General features: G+C 37.2%; 1 protein-coding gene across 1 annotated transcript; it reads right to left on the reverse strand.

Moving 5' to 3' along the window:
* Positions 1 to 530: 530 nt before the first annotated feature.
* LOC109212089 (serine/threonine-protein kinase CDL1-like) lies at positions 531 to 4926 on the reverse strand. The gene is made up of 5 exons (XM_019375699.1): positions 4557 to 4926; positions 3391 to 3656; positions 3077 to 3266; positions 2604 to 2995; positions 531 to 1165 (listed from the first exon to the last, which is right to left on the reverse strand). Exons 1-5 carry the CDS (start codon positions 4669 to 4671, stop codon positions 872 to 874), a joined length of 1257 nt encoding a protein of 418 aa, XP_019231244.1. The 5' UTR covers positions 4672 to 4926; the 3' UTR covers positions 531 to 871.
* Positions 4927 to 23572: the final 18646 nt, after the last annotated feature.

The following is a 23572-nucleotide window of genomic DNA, read 5'->3' on the forward strand; positions in this document are numbered from 1 at the left end:
GTTGTGGAGGGCACGAGAAGAGGTAGAGGGCGGCGTAAGAAGTATTGGGGAGAGGTGATCAGGCAGGACATGGCGAGGCTTCAAATTTCCGAGGACATTGCACTTGATAGGAAGATATAGAGGTCGATTATTAGGGTTGTAGGTTAGGAGGTAGTTGAATCTTGCCTTACTTCGTACCTTTGTAAGACTAGTCTGGTAAGGTTTTTGTCTAAGATAGTTGCGTCTTACCATTTCACTTTTCAGTGCCGGACCTATTTACTAGCTATCGTTTTTGCTTTGCATCTTTCTTCTAGATTTCATGTTGTTCCTATTTTTTCTATGATTTCTGTGGTGATACTGATATTGTCTCCTTTTGTCTTCTTGAGCCGAGGGTCTTTCGAAAATAGCCTCTCTACTCCTTCGGGTAGGGGTAAGATCTGCGTACACACTACCCTCCCCAAACCCCACTAGTGAGATTTTACTGGGTCGTCATGGTCGTTGTTTGATCTAAAACAGTAAAGGAGAAGCTTTAAACTTTTGAAGCAACAAAATAAGATTGACCATAAGCCAGGCAGACTGATTCATTAACTAAGTTAAATTTCAAACAATTGGATGCTTACTTCTTGCTAATGAAGCATCTACTACTTTTCCTAACTTTTATCTTTTCTTTCTTTGCTACATCTTTCAATCATATATATTGCATCTACACACTAGTGCTTACATTTACACCAGAGAAACAAGACAAATACCAAAGGAGAGCACTTTGGTTTATATTACGTTAGATTTTGAACTGCACCTGTTATCATGTGACACAAAAATTGATAACAAGGCATGTTGGTGTATGTAGCAGCCAATTTGGTTCTTAAATTTTAGTCTTCTAAGCTATGTTCCGTCATTGTCCATCGACATTAACGGGTTTCTTATCTTCATCTATCGATCTTGATCTTTGAGAATTTTTACGCGATCCTTGGAAAGGAGGCTGTGTTTCGGGGTCATACTTTTGGGAGGCAAGGTAGTTAAGAGCAGTGACAATATCGGCTATGAGTGGCCGCATATTAGGTTGCTCCTGGACACACATTGCAGCAATTGCAAGTGCTTGGTATAAACCCCTCACTGGATAATGACCTTCTAGTACTGGATCTGCCATCTGGTGGAATTTCTTCCGATCTTTGAAGAGTGGTCGCGCCTACACATGAAGAGTTAATCATGTTAAATAACATGCAGATTCGCGTAATCATAAAACAGAACAGAAGTTGGCATTGTCAAATCAGGTTTTAGGGGCTCATTCTTCTATACCAAATTGGAATCAGCAGCAACTGGAATGATACGAGTGCCCAAGCGAATAGGTAAAGTTTATTTCAACAACTAATTGTTACCTGTTTTCAGTTTTCCCCAATGGAAACAAATATATAGAAAGTGCCATTTAAAGAGAACTATTATGGTACTAACAATAATATCCGAAGTTTCATAACATGATGAAAAAAGAAGTTTCTTAACGAGTCAAGGAGTGGTGCTCAACTTAAGTTTGGTTCATCTGATATATCAGGCATAGCTGCTTAATATATGCTTCAACGTTACAGAGGCAAGAATACCAGCCATATATACCTGATTACCATGCCCGGAACGCTAGTGGCGATGTGGAGCACATATTTCTGTATTGTACTTCTTTCATTTTTAAACAACAACAACAATAAACCCAATATAATCCCACAAATGGGGTCTGGGGAGGGCAGAGTGTACGCAAACCTTACCCCTACCTTGTGAAGGTAGAGAGGATGTTTCCCATAGACCCTCAGCTCAAGGAACTTCTTACATTTTTAAACAATTTGTTCAAAAGGCACAAATGCAATAACAATCTGATTAAACCAATACAAGATTCTTAAGCGAGATCCATGTATGGCCGGGGGGAGAAGAAAAGGGAAGGGGGAAAGAAATGTAGACCTTGACCTTCGCACGGAAAAATGTTGGTAGAATTAGCTCTTAATAAAAGTAGCCCCATTCCTTAGTCTCCCATGGCTGCTTAAATCAATCACAGGCAGTCTGGACAGTGCAGCCAGCGGGATATCAGAATCTAAGGGCACTACCCAAATGTAAATGACTACCCCCACTCTCCACCCCTTTCAATATGACCAAAAATAAAAAGAAGACTCTGTAAGTGAGCTTCAGCTCTTTCAACCAGGAAGCAGTAAACTTATAGGCTAAGATCTACTGTCTTGACCTTCTAAATTGTTATGTATAAAAGACATTCAAAGGGGTTTATCAAAAGGTTTTGGGTCACTACAAAACTCCAAACATCGCCTTATGTTTTACGTTGTATGCTCAGAGTCTGTCAAATAATATAATAAATCAGAGCTAACTCTAGCAAGCTCATCCTCACACACTCGTAAATTTACATTAACGTCCACATTTATATCCAGAGCTAGATTACATATATATAGTCCAGTATAAGAAGACATCCAAAGCGGTTTATACATGTCTTAGGCCACTCGATTCATTACCTTAATATTTTCGGTTTGATGCTCAACTTCTATTACATAAACCACAGGCAAGCTAACAAGCAACAGGAGCGGACAGACTCTGTCTTCTTTGTTAAAACATTAATAAAGGAGTCAAAGATATCTTACCCAAGCAACTAGGTTTTGCTCAGCAGCAGATTTTGTATTGTCGATAGCTTTCCTGCCCGTGATGATCTCCAGAAGAACAACTCCAAAGCTGTAGATATCTGATTTGAAGGTCAGTTGGCCAGTCATAGCATAATCTGGTGCACAGTAACCGTATGTGCCCATCACTCTGGTAGAGACATGGGTCTTGTCTCCAAGGGGGCCCACTTTAGCCAATCCAAAATCAGATAACTTTGGATGGTACCCCTCCCCAAGCAGAATATTTGAGCCCTTCAAGTCACGATAGATAACAGGCGGTTTCATTTTGTCATGCAAATATTCCAGGCCCCTTGCAGCACCTGCAGCTATCTTCATTCTCGTGTTCCAATCAAGCCGTTTTTTATCTGGCCAAGGGTCTGCAAATGTACGTTGTTTTATCAAGGCTAAGGAAATTAAAATACAATTCGAGAACACAAATCCAACGGTGTATGGCATACCATGTAAATGGTCTTCTAATGAACCAAGAGCCATGTATTCATAGACCAGCACCCTCTGATCTCCCTCGACACAATAACCGATTAATTTGACAAGATTAGGGTGGTCAGCCATACTTAACGTGAGTACTTCCACAATGAATTCCCTATTCCCCTGACATCCATCGGGATTGAGCTGTTTGATGGCTACAATCTGCATTAAACAAAATATATCAGGCATCAGTAAATAAAACCAATTAACCTTCTACTCAACCACCATTTGGTCTCGTGTGGGCTGCAAACTTTGATTAGTCTTACAATAATGAAGTCGAGCTGACCTGACCAGTATCTGCCAAACGACCTTTGTATACTTTTCCAAAGCCTCCTTCACCCAAGAAGTAGGCTGCTTTGAAATTTTCTGTTGCAGCTACCAGCTCATCAAATTTAAACGCCCGCGCCTTATTCACTCCATTAATTTTAATACCATCATTTTCCCCTTCTCCGGAAATGCTGCTACAATCTCCATCTGTCCTAGTTGTAGATTGACTTGCATCTTTAGCCTCTTCTTTCTTCACAACTTTATGTTCATTTGCCTTTACTATATCTAAGCCACAAAAAAACACAAATAGGCACCAAAAACCATGAGCCCCATTTGAAGTAGAAAACGACATGAACAAGCACATGTATAAGTAAAAGCCAAAATATACATGATGCATAACCTAAATGATTCTCACAAAATAGTATACACATGATAACTCCAATGATTACATAATCTAAAAGGAAAGAAAGAGTTTTGAGCACAAAAGACAAAATTAAGAAAGAGATATTTAAATTATATTATATATTATACTTTTGTGCCTTGAACCGAGGGTGTATCGGAAACATCCTCTCTACCTTCCACCTTCCACATAGGAGTAAGGTACGAGTAAGGTGTGCGTACACGCTAAACTCCCGACCTCACTTGTGGGACTTGTGCGATTACACTGGGTTTTTTGTTGTTGTTATATTATAACTCTGTGGTACCTCAACAATCAGCAGCATCAAAACCAACCAAAAAAAATATAAATAAATTAACAAATAGGAAAAAACAAAAAAGTCAAAAGGTCCAAAAGCTGAGGTCTACAATTGCTGGTACCCTAGAGACTTCCTAGAAAAACACCCTGATTCAAAAAAAAATTAGACTGTCAAATAAAAACAGCACCGACACATGACCCATCAACAATTCAACTTTATTTCATAAAAAATAAAGAAAAAAATCAATAATTTCAACCTACCCTTTAACATGCATAGCAAGAAATAAAGATCAAGAAAATAAAAATCAAATCTTTAGATACATGCAATGATAAAAATAAAAAAAACCAATCTTTATGCCAAAAAAATTCAATCTTTGATCAGTTTTCAATAACCCCACATTGAATTTTCCAAAGAACACAAATCAAAAGACAATTATTATTACTAATCAAGAAAATGATTAAATCAAAACATAGGTAATAAAGCAGAAAACCTGTACTGGGTTGTGATTGATCATCCTTTTTGTATTGATTATTGGGTGGTGGAATTCTCTTTTTTTCTCTTTTCTTGATTGATGATGAATCACCAGAACAAGGGAAACAGCCCATGGCCTTCCACTTTCCAAAAATACCCAACAAACTATAAAATCTCTCTATAAATATATCTCTCTCTCTTTCTATGTGTGTGTGTGTGTGTGTGTGTGTATAGTGAGAATTTTCTATATGTATGTAAGCTATTTTCTCTCTTCTTCAGAGCCCCAAAAACAAAAGAGTTACAAAAACTTTAGGCAGAGTTTTGGCTTTTTGGTGAGAGAGAAAAAGAAAGAAAGAGGAAATAGAGAGAAGGAGCTATACTTACTTTAATGTATGTTTTTCTCTTTTTTTTTCTTTCTTAAAGTATGTTTTTTTAAGGGGGTTTATGGTGCTAATCAAGTGCAAAATTTACTAATTGGGTCAAGCCAATCAACAGCTTCCACCTGTCATATTAGGGACTTTTTGGTCAGTTCGTATATTTGTGTCCCATTGTATTCTTGTGTTTTCTCTTTCTTTTACTCTTTTTTTCTTCGTTTGCTCTTACTTTTACTTGAAGTAACATTAACTCAAATAATCCAAATTTATATTAGATAAATTACAAAAAAGAAAAGAAAAGATAATTGGCTCGTGAATAAAGCTATGCATAAGAAATTAATAATTATTTTACTATTTGATGCATTTATTTATTTATTCTGCAAAAGTTTGGTCATTACATTAAAAATGTAATATATAATGAATAATATAAACGTTTTAATTTTAACTTGTTTTTTGTGACATCATTAGTATGCATATCTCTAGACTATTTTATCGGGTATATGTTATCTCCCACGAACATAGGTATTGATAGGCTTACGCGTATTGAAACAAATCACTCGATGTATTTTGCCCCATCTATGATTTCAACCCTGGTCTTCAAGACTTTTATCTGTTTCATTAATTGTCAAGTCACACCTTTAAGTGCAATTTAATTTTATTTATAAATTAAATAAAGTAAAAAAATAATACGTAGAAAACTTAAGGTTCTTTTGATCCTATAGTTATTGTATAAGAGGGACTATATTTTCATATTGAACTAATTAAAAGTGGAGTAGTGATTCTAACCGTCCCACCAATTCACCTCATAACATCCCATTATAATAATCTTGTCTTTATAGTTTACTCATTATGAAACAAATAATCTAGGTGACCACCAAAAATAATAGCGGGATGAATTAGATGCCTTCATTCTTAATCAAAAGTCTCAAATTTAAGTCTTAAAAATGAAAATATCATGTTAGAGAATGCTTTTCTTTTTAACGAGTCTTAAGCGATATAAATTCAAATTAATTAGAGTTCCAAGTAGATACAAGTTATCAGGAAGGCAACCAAAAAAAATTATGTTAGGGAATACTTCATCCTTTAATGAATTTTAAAAGATATGGATTTTAATTGGTCTATCAGAAACAAACTCTCTACCTCCACAAGGTAAGGGTAAGGTTTGTGTACACATTACCCTTCCCAGACTCTATTATGTGAAATAATACTAGATATGTTGTTGTTGTTGTTGTTATTGTTGTTGATATGAATTCTAATTAGTTTGGGTCCCAAAGCGGATACATGTTATTAGGTTGGCAACCAAAAAAAATATGTTATGAAATACTTCCTCCTTTAAGGAATTTTAAAAGAAATATGTTAGGGGATACTTCCTCCTCAAACCCCATTATATAGAATTATGCTGGTTATGTCGTCGTCGTTGTTGTTCTTGTTGTTGTTGTTGTTGTTGTTATTGTTGTTGTTGTTGTTGTTGTTGTTGTTGTTGTTGTTGTTGTTGTTATGTATTCTAATTAGTTGGGGTCCCAAAGCGGATACAAGTTATCGGGTTGGCAACCAAACAAAGTTATGCTAGGGAATGCTTCCTCTTTTACTCCCCGGTCACAATAAGTGACCAATTTGCTTTTTTATTTTGGTCCAAAATAAGTGTCCATTTATATAATCAAGAAAGAATTCAATTTATTTTTACAAGATTACCCTTATGTACATATCCCTAAAAAAATTTCTTACTCCTCACATTAAATATTTAATTAAGGGTAGTTTAATCATACTATGTATTTTTGTATGGAATTTAGTATTCTCTTACTGGACGTGCCAAAAATATATTGATCACTTATTGTGGATCGGGGGGAGTAATGAGTTTTAAGCAATAGGAATTTGAATTAGTAGGGTTCCAATGCGGATACAGATATCGGATTGTTAACCAAAAGAAATTAATCCACGTGGCAAACGCTCCATATCACGCCCGCATCAGATTATTGCCATCGAAGCTTCGTTAATGTTACCTGAAGGTCTTTTAAGTGACAGACCGTGTATTACAGTTGTGTGTGTTTCACTTTCGGTGGGTCCCAATAATGTGTGCTGTGACTTACAGTAGGTGAGAATTAGCCACCTACGCGGCTTCTGTTTAAGAGTTAATCGCGAGCCGGCGCCGATTTAGAACGTAAGTTTGACTCTTTAAACTAAGCCAATAAGATATCGACAATTTTAAATAGAGATTTACTCTTGATTGTAGAGAATTATTGCTTTTGTAATTAATTGCGGTTTAAGATTTGACCAAACAACTAATTTAAGAGTCAGAGAATTTTCAGAACTTTGGCTGAATATTCGGGAAAGGAATATGTAGTTAAGAATTTATTTTCTTGAAAAGTAAAACAAAAGCAATTCTACTATCTAGGTTTCTTGCTTTACAATAATCCAAATAAGTTAGAAGTATAATTCACAGTGTTTTTCCTTGCTTTTTTTTTTCTCGTCCAAGAAAAAGTATAATATGACCAACATAGCTGCATTTATAAATAATCTTTACTTTATTTGCAAGTAGAGATTGTTACACAAGAAATAATTGAAATTTTATTGTAACTCCAACTATTTTTTTTCCAACTTCCGTTTAAATTTTTTTTAAAAGTGTCAATAGTAATAACTATTGTGTTTAAAAATCTAATAAACATGATGATTAAGGTTTATTTTAGTGGTAGAGTACACCCAACTTAATCATCAATTGATAAATTGGAGGTTCGACTTCTTAAATTACACAAAGAATAAGTGAATATTCTTGATCCTTCTAGGTGAGGTCGTGAAAAAAACTAAAATTAATGTTACAAATAACAAAATGTAGGCCAACAGTGATTATTTTTTAGTCAGAAGTGTTTTTTTCCAAAAAAATTAAGGTGTTTGGCCAAGCTTTTGGAAGGAAAAAAGTGCTTTTGAAGATAAGCGAAAGCAGTTTCGGAGAAGCAGAAAAAAGTAACTTCTACCCAAAAGCACTTTTTTGAAAAGCACTTTTGAGAAAAATACACTAAGAAGCAGTTTTTAAAAGCTTGGCTAAATATTAATTGCCGCTCAGAAGTACTTTTCAAATTAATTAACCAAACATAAACTGCTTCTCTCCAAAAGTATTTTTGAGAAAAGCAATTTTGCAAAAAAAAGCACTTCCTAAAAATGAACCGACTTTTGCAGCTTGGCCAAATATGCTATATGGCCAGTAAATATGAACATTGACAACCACTTAACATAGTGATTTCTAAAAATTCTCTAAAAAAAAAAATTCACTTCCAATTCTATAGTTCTTCAAATTTGTTCATGAATAAGACGTGCACTTTACAACAAATATTAAAATATATGGTCTTCACCAACTTGGCAAAATAAGCAGTCCCTTCTCCACACGTGGAAAACATATATTGTCTTAAACAAATAACAAAAGATTAAAGTCCATGTTCTCCTACGTATCCTTCTTCTTTTGTCGGTCCACCAAATCACTATTGTGGTACTCCATACGAAATCACATTCCACAATAAATATTCTTATGATACATACCTCCATCTTCGTGCACGAATTGATTACCACTCCCTACTGTCCAAAATAAGTGATTTTTTGGCCTTTTTTTTTGTGGTCCAAAATAAGTGATTTTTCCAGATTTCAGGAATGAATTAATTATTTTTTTCCTACATTGTCCTTGAAGTAAATGGTGTTGGAATATGTGTTAGGAGTGTTTATGTGAGATAGTAAAGGTTAATATGGTCAATTCTATTGCTAATTAATGCTAAAAAGTGAATTTTTTAATTTGTGTGAAAACATCCAAAAAATCACTTTTTTTGGACCGGAGGGAGTAATATATAAGATTTAGCCAGAGCTAGATCTAAAAATTCAAGTTAATATACAATAATACTCGAAAAAATGAATTGGATTTTAAAATAGATATTCTTATACATTTAAAGTCTGTTTGGAAAGTTATCCGGTAATTGAAATTGGTGTAATTACTAGGATAGTAATTACACAGTCTAGTAATTATGACGACGTATTTGTTTGTTATAACGTAATTACAGTATAATTACAAGCGTATTCTTTGGTTGCACAAGTATAATTATACGGTTAGATTAAATTTTAAATGAAATAAGTATCAAAACTTAAAAGTTAATATAATAAATACATGCCTATAAATAATTTTTATAAGTATAAATGATATTAGATTTGGTATTTAAAATGCATATCTTTTGTTGAATATACACTAACTAGTTATCATATATTTATAACTAATATTAAAAATAATTGATATATATTTTCTAAATTAATAATATTTAGTTTAACTAATTATAAAACTAAAAATAAACGTTTTGTAAGAACGCCATGAAATGGATGTTTGATAAAATAAATTAATGTTTATAAATACAATGTCATAACATCATGCAAATGTTTGACAAAATTATTTTATCAATTCTAACTAAAAAAATAAACAATATGCAATATGAAATAACAAGCCAATACTACTAAAGCCTCATTTTTTTTTTTTTAAGATTAAGACGTCTGAATCTGAATACACATCTGAATATCAAGATGTGTATTAAGGTTAAGACATCTGAATCTGAATACACATATGAATATATTAAGATGTGTATTAAGATCTGGATAGAAATAACTAAGACTGTTTGATTTTTAACATCTGAATGTATAAAATTGTCTTTATTTGAAAATTAATAAACATAAAATTCAAATGAAATACTAACTAATCTAATATTCTATCAATAAAATATATAGTTTTTTAAAATATGATAGTTGTTGGTGGTGATGGCTAACGGGTGGATGTCGACTGGAGGCGGTGGTTGGTGGTAGTTTTGGTTGATGATGGTGGTTCATGCTAGTAGCTAGTAGTGATTGGTAGTGGTGGCGATTATGATTGAGGATGGTGGTGGTGGGTGGTGATAGTTAATAATGGCGGGTGGTGGTAATAGTTGTGATTGAGGAAGGTGATGGGTAGGTGGTGGTAGGTTATAAGATGGGGCAGTACCGGTTGTGGTTGTTGATGGTGATGGGGTGGTCCGTTGTGGTAATTGAGGTGGATGAGTGTTGATTGTGGGTGAGAATGATGGTGGTCGGAGTGGTGGGGATAGTGGGTGGTGATGGTTGATAATAGTGGCGGCTATGATTGAGGATGATGGTGGTGATGGTGGTGGCGGCATGGTGGTAGTTGATAATGGTAGGCGGTGGCGGCAGTTAATAATGAATACGTGATAGCATCTTAATGAAATTAAGTCTCTGTTATAGATCTTAATCATACAGACCTATTCAGACCCATTAAGTGGTTGTGAAGTAAAAAAAAACAAACACACTTAATGATTAAGATCTGAATAATTAAGATTCAGACTTTAAAAACAAACGCAATTGATGTCTGACATCTGAATGATTAAGATTCAGACCTCCATTAAGTGCAAACAAATGAGGCCTAAAACAAGTAAATTGGAACCATAAGAATAATACAATTTTAAACCCCTTCCCCCCTACCCCCCCCCCCCCTCCCAAAAAAAAAAGTTTAACATATGTCAAATTCCAACATAATAAGTTCCAATACAACTTAAGATTAGGAAACATAATAAGTTTATAACCTCATTCAACAACGAAATTTTACTTTACAGCTTTTTTGGATGGTTGTTACCCCTTGTATTGTATTCTATTGTTATACCAAAATAATATTTGTTTTGATTGTTTATTTAAAATTGATTGTATCGTATTGTTAAATGCGTTGTTCTACAACAACCAAAAGCCCCATTTTATGAAACAACTGATTTGGTGTGGTTGAATCGTTTCCTATTTTCTTTTTCAATTATGCCCTTACTTATTACTCCATAATTCTATTTTATCATTTAATTTTTTTTATTTTAACTCCAAATCTCCAACCTATTGACCTACTTTGTCTTCTTCCATTTTTTCTAGAGTTGGTTTGCCCCGTTCTTTTTATCCAAGTCTCCGTTCGATTCTTTGTCTCTTTTCATCGTTTTAATATTTTTTTTTCCAGGTTTTTGCTCTTGTTTTCAAGCTACGTAATTGATGATAAATTAGTAGAAAGAAATTTTCTTAAATTATTTTTATGTGTAATTCTTGATAAATTTTATTTAAAATAATTAGGGGTATTTTAGTAAACTTATCAGTTATAGTACAATAGTACGATATAGTCAAATCAAATAATAAAAATATTATTTAACAACAACAAATGATACAATTTATTCAAACGCTATATCCATAAAATGATACAATACAGTAAATACAATACATTGAATGATGGGTAACAATGATTCAAACATAGTGTTAATGACATCATTCATTATATGCCAAGTTTATTAACGACTCATTATTTCTATTATTAGGAGGTATAGTTTCAAAAACTAGAATAATAACGCAGTTACGCTAAATGAAGAAAATAAAATAAATAAAAAATAAAATATACGAGCAATAACATGGAATCACAAGAAGTAAAGGTAGAGAAATAAAAGATAAATAATGTACAAAGAAAATATATTTTAAAATTAAAAAGTAAAAATAAAATAAAAAGAAATTAAATAATGGACATAAAAAGTTATAAAGAAAATAAGTTAAAATAAAAACAAAAAGGAAATAAATTAAAAATAACCTTGTAATTACACAGTGTAATTACCATCAATTCTCACATCCCCCTTGAGAATTGGAGAGTGTAATTATACCTCTTCAATTACACCCAATCCATGCTGGCCAAATAATTTTGGCCAGACAAACATGCAAACTGTATAATTACACCTAGGGGTGTTCAAAACCGATCCGAAACCGAAAATCGAACCAAGCCGAAGCTTAATGGCTTACTGGTAACGGATTAACGGCTTAACGGACGGGGAACGGATTGAGATTTTTTATTAACGGCTTATCGGTTTGGGGGCGGATTATTCAATTTTCTTAACGGATAATCCGTTAACCCGTTAAGAATATATATATATATATATTTAAATTTTATTTTGATTTATATATATTAAATANTAAAAAAAAGCAAAAAACCCTTGACTTTAGTTTCCACTTTCCAGTACTCTGTCTGTCTACTGTCTAGGACTAACGTTACTTGCAGTGATTTGGAGCTAAAAGCCAGTTGGTATATTACAAGTCAAGCTCATCGAAGCCAAAGAGTTGACTAATAATAGAAGTTTTGTATAAATGTATCGCCATGCTATTAAGTATTTTTATTTAAGTTCTTTTCTTTCTAAGAGGTGGAATAGAATAACCCGGTTGAAGCGTAATGATCATACGTCTGTAATGCATTGTATGTCCCATAATAGGTCCCATTCTTCTACTCTTTCCCGGAAGTCGATGACTATTCATAGCTATTACCTTGACACCAAAGAAGAGTTCGACCCAATGCTTTATTTCTGTCCTAGTTGATCCTGATTCGACATTAGAAGTATNCTCGAATAGATTTAAAAGACCTTGAGCCCAGTAAAGTGAAGGATGTGTGGCTGAAACTGCTGAAGGATCTGGATATACAAAGGGACAACAAAAACAGAGGATAGGTAAGAATATGTTGATATGTATGTGTGGTGTAATTTCGATTTGTGAATATGTATGCTAGGCCGATAAACCGCCCGATAACCGCCCGATAAGAGCTAAACCGATATCAATCCGCCCGATATCTTATCGGGTGGCTAACAGATTAGTGCATTTAAAAGCCGATAACCGTTAAGCCAAACCGTTAAGAGTAATTAACCGCCTAATCCGCCCGATAAGCAGCCCTAATTACACCCAGTAACGCCCAAATCCAGTTACTAGATGGCTTTCCAAAGAGGCTCTTAGTGACTATTTAAATACAAATATATAATTTTGGGAAAAGTTACTAGGTCACTTGAACCCATAACCTTTGCACTAGTTCCGCCATGAATCTAGCAATCCTTCCAATTTTCCAAAAATCCTAAATTATTTATCGCGTTTCATTTCCGATAATTAATTTAACTTATCTTTATAGTTAAATTATATTATTTCACTTCAGTATTTTAAAATTAATATTTAAAAATTTAAAAATTATACGAAAAATATTATAAATTATAATGCTTCTCATATTAATATTATAAAAAATAACATATTTTATAATTTGCAGCCGACCATTTGGTTTCCCACCCGGTGTCCGTTACCCGCATTGGAGCCCGACTATATCCGAATTCGCGCTGCGTAGGGCCCCATTCGGGGGGAAGCGTTCCCTACCAAAGATTTTTCCATACCCAGGGCTCAAACTCGAGACCTCTGGTTAAGGGAGGAGCAGTCCCATCCACTGCACCACATTCTTTGGCGGTCAGCCGACCATTTGATATCCATGTTCCTGTATATACATAAAAAATAACTTCCTTGTTTCCATCTTAATTAGTAGCTTTGCCTAATTTTATTCACCGTTCACGTTATTATTGAGAAAATTCACTGCAAGTGATTTAACTTACTTACGTAATATTCAAATTTGATGTGCTTTTGGCACCGAAAGTTAATTTAATTTGCATAAACAGAAAGTGGAAAAACCTTTTTGAGTGACAACACATGAAAGATTACACTGGTAGTTGATTAAGAGTAAACCTAACTGCTTATTGATTAATTTCTCAACCGTTTTACGTATTAAATAAAGGAGTTTGATTAATGCTTAAACTGATTAACTTCTAATTAAGTGACAAGTAAGTGCGCATGTGTACTTATGTCCAATATAGAAAATTCTAATCAACCTTTCAGACGTGAAGGATAAGTTGCTTATGATTAAGACACTAATGACGTGGATTTTCACTAGCTAATTAACTCTTCGATTTTGCATAAGAGTTAATATTAGGTGGGGAATACAAAAGTTTGAATTTCTTTATTTAGTATAGTAATAATAGACAACAACAGACGACAATGATTCAGTGAAGAGCGTTTGGTATGAATAAGTTTTTTTCTGATATTTGATTAACTGAAAAAATATTCTGTAGGAGAACTGACTTTCTTCCCTCATGAACGAGCTTCATTTTTCTTAACTCAAAAAATTTCATCAAAATATGTACTTGAATTTTGATAATATTGTTATAATCTTTATTAGTACTATATTATTCTAAGAAATAATTTCCATTTGATATTCACACGTCATAAAAATAATTTTTAATGAAAAAGTATCTTTAATCTTATCAACGACACATTTAAAATATTTGGGAAAATGTTTGCTTGGAAACCTTTTACAAGTATTAATGGGATGTCTTTGTTTTGAAAATGACTCCCAACAATCATCAGATGTAAATTAGAAAATGACTTTTTATATGTTTTTGTGTAGATTCTACGACTTAATTTTTGCAATTTCTTTTCGTTTTTTTTTTGTTTGGTTTGACGTGTGGTTCAGAGTAGAGAAGAAAGACGTGATAAGAATGGAGTTTTTCACTATTAGTATGGAAGATATCAACGTTATCGCTGACTTTGTCACTCAGTTTTCACCAATTTTGCAAATTTTTGGAACTTTGACAATTGACATAGTTGTATTCATGTTTCTCTATTTTAATTTCATCCACGTATGAGAAGCTCAACACTGATTTCATCGTTTTTTTTGCTTTTTTTTATAAACCAAATTGCGGTATATGGCGTTCGACTACTCTGTCTTTACGTTGCATAAAACTTTACTCACTAATTTCTCAATTCCCAAAGTTCGAATCTTAAACTCCGGTTAAGAATGAGGGATTTCATGGTCTGTCCTCAATATTTTGGTTAGTTTGGTTAGGAAACAAGTTATCTCAGGATTAATTATTCTCGAATTACTTATCCCGGTGTATATGATAAAATATGTTCATATTAAATGATCATGTGAGAAAGCGACACGTGCAGCCGAAGACAGAAGGCAGTCAAGGCCGAAGGCAGCAATCTCATTTGTTACCAGAGAGAATGATATTCATAAAGAAGAAATAACTGCCTGCCACCAAGTAGCATTCAATGAAGAATATTCTACATCATTAAGTGCAGAGTCCGTTACAGAGAATATGACATTCACTGCCTACCGTTACACAACCTTTAATGACCCTCATAATTGTCATTTAATAGGGGGCTTGATCCTAAGACCTTGTTCCCTAGGTGCCACTATAAATAGTGAGCTCTACCATCATTGTAAGGGGACGAATTTTCTGACAAGCAACAGTATACTTTGCTAAAAGCTCAATAACAATTTACGTTCTTGCTTATTTACATTATTCTTACTGCCTCCGGAAGCTCTGCCTCCGGAAGCTCTGCTTCCGAGACCAAGATATCAGCTATTTTATTTGAGTTTTAAGGCTATGTCTTGCATTCTCGCCTAATTTATTTATCATTTTAGGATCAAATCGAGTCGCATGTCTATAAACCATGTATAAATGCAACTGTACCGTTTTACGGGTAAACAGTTTGGCGCCCACCGTGGGGCATAGACAATTGTGTAACTGAATTGATCCCTATATTTATTACTAACTTGTTTGATCCTTTGTTCTTAGAAAAAATCATTAAAAATGGCAGATAACGATAGCAACATCGCACACAACGTTAAGGCCCAAGGAAATCAATCTCAGCTTGAAGATTCCATCAGCGATACCCGCAACCAGGGGGATGAGGCCACGCCAGTTCCCGACGGGCAATATCCACAACATGTTCGAGAGACAACTCCTGATGATGCTGAAGACGAGCACGACGTTGAAACAGCAAGGATCTCGAGGGAGCAACAAAGGGCCATTATGGGCCATCTCTCGTGGCAGGATCATGTCATGACAGAATTAAAGCAGGCCTTGTCGAGTGCTTCCAACAACGCGAACGGACGAGGTCCAGTTCCTCCTGGTGATCCCGCAAATCAAACAACGCAGAAGGTTGATAACAACACCCCGAAGGGTGAAGTCGGCTTTGACAGGGCAGGGGGAGGGGGACGGTGGCAGATATGGTAACAACAATGAGAATGATCCATTTAAAACCGAACTCATACAATTTATGAGGAAAATAAATGCCAGAATGGATCAAATTCCGGGCGCACCACCAGTATTGAAAGGAGCGGATTCAAAGAAGTACACCCAATTGCCATTCAAACCGAGCGCGGCACCAGAGTTGATCCCGAAGCGGTTCAAAATTCTAGACATGCCGAAGTATGAGGGGACTTTAGATCCTCAGGAGCATATCACCACCTATACAACGGCGGTGAAGGGAAACGATTTGGCTCTGCACGAGATTGAGTCAGTTTTAATGAAGAAATTCGGGGAAACCCTCTCGAAGGGGGCCTTGACATGGTATTCACTTTTGCCCGAGCATTCTATAGATTGCATCGAGATGCTTGCAGACTCTTTCCTTAAGGCCCATGCCAGGGCTAGAAAGGTACAGGCCCGAAAGGCCGACATATTCAGGATTGCACAAGGAGAGTCTGAATTGTTGCGAGATTTCGTGACCTGATTCCAGAAAGAAAGGATGTTGCTCCCGGCCATACCAGACGAATAGTCCGCAGAAGCATTTACTAAAGGGTTGAATACGAGAAGTTCTGATGCTTCCCGGATAGTGAAAGAAAGTTTGCTTAAATTCCAGGCAACAACATGGCCGGATGTTCACAACCGGTACGAGTCAAAGATTAGAATTGAAGATGACCGGCTCAGTTTTCCAACGTCAACCAAAGGCCGAGACCGGGAGAAGAATAAAGAGAAGTTAAAGGATGATTTCGACGCAAATCGACGGTCTTCAAGGGGTGGGTTTTTTCCCTATGAGCGGGCTGAAGGATGCGACAGAGGTTTTCAATCGGCGGATAGATTCGCTATCGAAAAGAGAACTGATCGCGGTCGGAATAATAGGTCATTGCAGGACAAAGAGACATCAGGTTCTCGAGATTCTTCATATCCCAGGCTTTCCGAATACAACTTCAATGTCAACGTTGTGGAGCTGGTGTCGGCTATGAGGAACATTAAAGAAGCACGGTCCCAAAGCCGACGAGTTCAAATCCCAGCCAAAGGGATCCTAATTTGTGGTGTGAATACCATAGAACCAACAGTCACCAGGCATGGGACTGTCGGCATCTGCGCGAGGAGGTAGCAACATTGCTGAAAAATGGTCATCTCAGAGAATTTTTAAGCGACCAAGCCAAAAACAATTACGGTCGTAATCGTGATAATGTAGAACCTTCGAAAATAGGAGAAGATCCCCCACGCTTGATGATTAACATGATTTTCGGGAGGAACGAGATTAACGGTGTGATGTTTTTGGCAGCAAAAAAGATGAAGGTGTTAGTAACCCACAGTAAAAGACTCCGAAAAGTCACTGAGGATGACATTACTTTCACGGAGGAAGACGCAGATGGACTGCTGCTGCCATACACTGATGCATTGGTAATTTCTTTAAATGTTTTGATGGACCCAAGATGTTTGGCCAATATCATCCAATGGCGAATGTTGGAGCAAGACAAGCTCACTGGAAGTATCATTCCGGCCACAAAAATCCTTGCCGGGTTCAACCTAGCTAGTGTGACAACCCGATGAGAGATCCTGCTACCCACAAATGCCGAAGTGGTGATGAAAACGATCTTTTTCGAGCTGGTGGATGACGATATGGGCTATAATATTATCTTGGGGAGGTTGTGGTTGCACGAGATGAAGGCTGTAATATCAACAAATCATCAATTGCTTAATTCCCAAATTCTGAAGGAATTAGACCAATAATAGGTGACCAACCGACAACAAGGGAGATGAAAGCAATCTCAGTGTCTAGTAGCAAAGGGAAAGAGCAAGCGACATAGCAATTACAGGAACCGACACCTGTTCCCGAGCCGAGCGATGTCAACCAAGGGGAGGATTTGCCGTAATCCTATCAGGTACCAAGATATTTCCAGGTACTGGAAGAAACAGACGCAACAAAATCCACATGGAAGAACTTGAACAAGTTGCATTGTTCGAAAAGCTCTTGGAAAGGAAGTTCCACTTGGGGACAGGATTACACCCCGAGCTCAGGTCTGTGTTTATCGAATTTCTTAAATTTAATGTCGATTGTTTTGTATGGTCGCATGTGGATATGACATGTATCCTGCCAGAAGTGGCCATGCACAAACTAAGTCTGGATCCCAAAATCACTCCAGTAAGACAGAAAAAGCATTCTATTGCCGAGGTTAGAAACAAATTCGTCAAAGAATAGGTAACTCACTTGCTTGATATTGGTTCAATCCGGGAGGTAAAGTATCCTGACTGGCTAGCTAGCGTAGTAGTAGTTCCAAAGAAGAATAATAAATTTTGCAATGTGCGTAGACTACAAGGATTTAAATAATGCGTGCCTAAAAGACTCGTTCCCACTGCCAAATATTGATCAAATGATTGATGGGACGGTCGGACACGAGTTAATGAGTTTCCTCGATGCTTACTCCGGGTACAACCAAATCAAGATGAACTCAGAGGATCAGGAAAAAACTTCGTTCATAACAAACTTTGGCACATATTGCCACAATGTGATGCCCTTAGGGCTTAAGAACGTCGGAGCCACCTATCAGAGGCTCGTGAACAAAATGTTTGAGAAACAAATAGGGAAAGCTATGGAAGTTTAAATAGATGATATGTTGGTTAAGTCTTTGAACGCAGGTGATTATCTTAAATACTTGCGAGAAATCTTTGACATCTTAAGGAAGCATAACATGAAGCTCGACCCCGAAAAGTGTGCGTTTGATGTCTGCTCCGGTAAGTTTCTGGGATTCCTTGTGTCACAAAGGGGAATCGAGGTTAACCCCGACAAAATCAAAGCCATCGAACATATCAAGTGTAAAAGAGGTTCAAAGGCTGACAAGGAGATTGGCCGCTTTGAGCAGATTCATTTCCCAGTCTTCGCAGAAATGCCATCATTTCTTTGCACTCCTCAAAAAGAAGAACAACTTCGAGTGGATCCCGGAGTGTCAGCAGGCTTTGAAGGATTTGAAACGGTATTTGTCAAGTCCTCCATTACTGTCAAAACCAGAGAAAAGCGTACAACTGTTGATTTACTTGACGTTCTCGGAGGTAGCGGTAAGTGTTGTTTTAGTCCATGAGGACGAAGGTCTGCAATCTCCTATTTATTACGTTATTAAAATTATAACGGGAGCAGAAACTCGCTACCCATATATGGAAAACTTGGCCTTAGCCTTCGTAGTCGCCGCTCGGAAGCTAAGGCCTTATTTCCAATATCACCCAATAGCCGTGGTGACCACTTTTCCCCTATGGAACATTCTGCACAAACCTGAACTTTCAGGTAAGGTTGCCAAATGAGCTGTCAAAATGAGCGAATTTGATATATAGAATATAAACCTAGGACTGTGATTAAGTCACAAGTTTTGGCCGACTTTGTGACTGATTTCAGTCCTGGTCTGTTATCTTTGGCTACCAAAAAAGCGATAATGGTGTCAGAATCGACATCCGGAGTGTGGACCTTGTTCACAGACGGAGCTTCCACTGTGAAGAAGTCTGGGCTCGGCATAGTGTTAACCACGCCCTCGGGAGAAACCCTAAGGTAGGCTGTAAAACCTGTTCCTCTAACTAATAATAAAGTAAAGTATGAGGCTTTGATTGCAGGACTCGAGCTGGCCCGGGGATTGGACTCCGAGGTCATGGAAATCAAATGCGGCTCCCAATTGGTAGTATATCAAGTCTACGGGATCTTCGAATCCTAAGAGGAACGTATGCAATAATACGTACTAAAAGTCCAGGCTCTGCTTGCTCGGTTCAGGGAATGGTCAATTACCCACATCCGAGGGAAGAGAATGTGGAAGCGGATGCACTAGCCAATCTGGGATCGTCCACAAAAATTAAGGTATCGGACTCTGGCACAATCGTGCAGCTTATCCATACGGTATTGGATGCGGATAGCTACTATGAGGTAAACGCGACCAATTTGGTCTAGGACTGGAGAAATGAGATCATTGACTACCTCGAACACGGAAAATTACTTGAAGGTCCCCAATGCATCTCGGGCTATACGAACTAGAGTAATTAAACCACTGGGGGTTGTTAGATAGTCTTTGAATCGATAACAAAGTTCCTAATGGGAAGTGAAGCTTGTTACTGAACTAAAGATTAACTAACCATCCACTAGTGGAATCTCCTAGGATCAAGCCTTCAGTGTTCGAATTCGCATTCTTGGCATTCGAACACTAGGGGAAATGATATGAGGATACGACAACAATGGTTGCCACATCGACCGGAATACAAAAGCTGGAAGCAAAGCTGTATCATCGGGATCAGGAACTGTGCGGCAAGCTCCATAAAAACAAGTTGTACAAGTTAGCCACAAGTAATGGCAACTTCTTTTTAGCACGACGAATGTTTATGTTACTTTTAAAAATGGAAGGAATAAAGTAAAATCCTTTTATTTCTATCTTGTTTCTTGTCAGAACGATGAATTAATTTAATCATTTGAAAGTTAAACAAGTACTTCAAATGCTAGTGCCGTAATAAACGGAGACGTCCTCTTTAAGAGCACCGTAAACATAAGAGGGCCCTCTATTATAAAACCCTCATGTTAAAGGGTTGATTTTGGAAGAATTTGTGCCCAGAATCCAAATACTACCGGGAAAAATGCACCCGAAGCCTTGCATATCTCGGCGCGGAAAACTTGCAAGAATACTTAAACAAAAAGGAACAAAAGGGAAGCTTGCGCAATACTTAAACAGAAAATATGTAAAGAGAAAAACTTGCACGATACTCGAACGAAAAGATGCTTCTATTCATAATAGACGTGCCAAACACAAGTACAAAAGTATGAGAAAGAACAGAAAGCAAAATCTAAGCCGCCGCATCTCCGGAGCTCGGAGGAGGAGAAACATCTACGCCCCCAGGAGAAGTGGGTGGATTCGCTGTCGGTTCAACATCTTGTCCTTCAACATTTTGGCCTTCTGCATCGTCACCTTCCGGTTCTTCTTCAGTTCCCACGAACTCGGACCCAGAACTTGAAGATCTGATAGCATTAGGCCGGAGCGAAAGACCCCTTCGAGTAGTTAACTCCGACTCACGGTCCTTAGCATTTTTGGCATCGAAGTCGATGACACCAGCTTTGGCCTCTTCCAAGATTTTTCTCTTCATGGTGTACAGAGAACGTATCTTTCAATAATGAGGGAAGCCGCTTGGCGCTGAAGTTCTTCTTTAAGTTGGTCAAGCTCGGCAGAAAGGTTGTCCCGCATCGTCCTCGGTTGGTGTAACTAACTCAATAGATTGAGCACTCTATTGAACGGATAATGCCGTCGTCTTCTATGTAGAGAGGCTCCCTCATAACTGGCTTCTCCATCATCGTCAATCACCACGGTATCTGTGGCCAGCTCGGATACGACACTCAACACCACAGCATGTGAAGACGACTCGGGCACGATACTCTTTGCCTTTTTTGTTTTTTTTCCCGGCCACGTAGGAACGTCTTTTTTTTTTGTTGCTTGTTCTCCGGCTGGGGACTCAGAGAAGAAGCACTTGCACCAGAAGCAGGCCCAGAGACACATGTTCGGGTAAAAGCCTCTTGCATCAGCCTCGCCGTACCGCTAGGATTAGCCAAAACGTCCTCCTCGGGGACAACAACTGAGCCCTGGGGTAGACCTGAATTCAATAAGAGAAAAAGATTAATCAGCTTTCTTATACTAAAGAAAAAAACAAGATGAGTTTAACCTACCATGATTTTTGGTCTTCCACCCATATTTAAGGGCTAGTTCTTTCCATGTACGGGTCTCGGGTGTAGTGACATCCAAAATCTTTTGGACCCACTGGTCCAACCCTCAATCCTCGGTGGAGTACACCGAGTTGCTGAAATAAGTGAAAGAAGAGAAATCAATAACAACATGGGGCGATCCTTAACTAGAAAGAGAGACTAATGATGAACTTACGAGTACGGTTCCACAATTCAGGAAAGGATGGAGCCGTGGCCGGAATGATGTAGCTGGTAGCAACTGCAATGGACCGTTCCATCCACCCACAGTCGTTGTTATCATCCATGCTGGTTAGTAGAGCATGGTGGCCACGTTTGTTGAAATTTATCATTCCCCCGCGGATAATCTTGGGGGAATAAAGGTTCATTAAGCGAGCCAGGGTTAACTCCTTTCCTGTATCCTGAAATAGACGCTGAAGACAGTAAATAATCCTCCACATAGAAGGACATACTTGTGCCATGCATACCTGATAACGGACGTAGAACTCCACGATGACGGAGTCAAGCTCCCCACTCAAAGAAAATGACCCCAAAGTGGAGGGATACATATAAAAATACGTGAAACCCTTCTTGGGTAAGGATATCCGCTCCGCCAAGTCAGAAACGATGATGTTTAAGTTAAGGCAATGATAGTGTTCCTTCACAGTAGGGATGCTGGAAGGACGGATAGAAGAAGGATATACGCCAACAACCCACGTACGGGGTTAGCGGAAGGGTACTTCTCTTCAAAGTCCTTAATTGTGACAAGACTCTTTTGAATGATAGTTCTCACCATAGAAGGAGCAACATCATCATCTCTACTTTTGTTCTTTGAGGAACTAAGGTTTTTTAAAAGAAGAAGCCATTTTTATCAGAAGGGAGGAAGAAGTTTTTCTCCGAAGAAGAAGGTTAGAGAAAGTTGAAGACAAATACGAGCGGAGAGAATTTGAGAAAGTTTTGAAAATGAAGAAGTTTGATGCGTATAAGTAAAGGAGTAGGCGGCTAAAGTGTGGCCATAATTACCTCGATAACCGGCAAAACTGGTGTCGAATCGTGGGATGACACGTGTTCGGGACATTAAATGCAGAGAGACGTGCGTCTAATCAACTTTTAGAAACTTTTCAGAGAGAATTAGAGAATTTTTTGCTAAAAAAGGTATCTCTACCTACTTCCCGGTGGCACAAAGTTATGCCACCGGAAAGCAGAGGGTAAAATATGTTCATATTAAATGATCGTGTGAGAAAGTGACACGTGGAGCCGAAGACAGAAGGCAGTCAGGGCCAAAGGCAACAATCTCATTTGTTACCGGAGAGAATGATATTCCTAAAGGAGAAACAACTGTCTGCCACCCGGTAGCATTCAATGAAGAGTATTCTACAATATTAAGTGCACAGTCTATTATAGAGAATATGGCATTCAGCCTACCGTTACACATCCTTTAATGGTCCCCATAATTATCATTTAGAAAGGGGCTTGATCCTAGGACCTTATTCCCTAGGTGCCACTATAAATAGTAAGCTCTACCATCATTGTAAGGGGACGAATTTTCTGACAAGCATACATTATACTTTGCTAGCTCAATAACATTTTACTTTCTTACTTATTTACATTATTTTTACTGCCTCAGGAAGCTCTGCTCCTGGGACAGAGATATCTGCTGTTTTATCTGAGTTTTAAGGCTGAGTCTTACATTCTCGCATAATTTAATTATCATTTTAGGATCAAATCAATTTGCATATCTATAAATCACGTATAAATTAAACTTTACCATTTTACGGGTGAACACTCGGGATTGATTGTTATCCCACCCTCATAGGGGTAAAATAACACTACAATTACGGAATAACTAATCTCGAAATAATTAATCCCGAGATTAATTATACCATAATTTTATCCCAATCGAACATGGGATAAACTCATTATTATGTCGAGGAAGAGGCAAACTCGAAAATATAAAAGATAAAGAACACCAAATTTTAACGTGGAAAACCTTTCAAATCGAAGGTAAAAACCACGAGATCTTAAAGATCCAAAAATCTCCAATATAACAATAAGAGGGTTA

The sequence above is a fragment of the Nicotiana attenuata genome, unplaced genomic scaffold (assembly GCF_001879085.1).
Source record: "Nicotiana attenuata strain UT unplaced genomic scaffold, NIATTr2, whole genome shotgun sequence".
Lineage (NCBI taxonomy): Eukaryota > Viridiplantae > Streptophyta > Magnoliopsida > Solanales > Solanaceae > Nicotiana > Nicotiana attenuata.

What these genes read in the sequence shown, in the direction of transcription:
- LOC109212089 (XM_019375699.1), bottom strand. Translation starts at nt 4,671, where the DNA reads ATGGGCTGTTTCCCTTGTTCTGGTGATTCATCATCAATCAAGAAAAGA. An exon ending in GTTTGGCAGATACTGGTCAG is followed by an intron (nt 3,267 to 3,390) that starts GTCAGCTCGACT and finishes TGTTTAATGCAG; the next exon opens with ATTGTAGCCATCAAACAGCT. An exon ending in AGCAAAACCTAGTTGCTTGG is followed by an intron (nt 1,166 to 2,603) that starts GTAAGATATCTT and finishes CTTCATGTGTAG; the next exon opens with GCGCGACCACTCTTCAAAGA.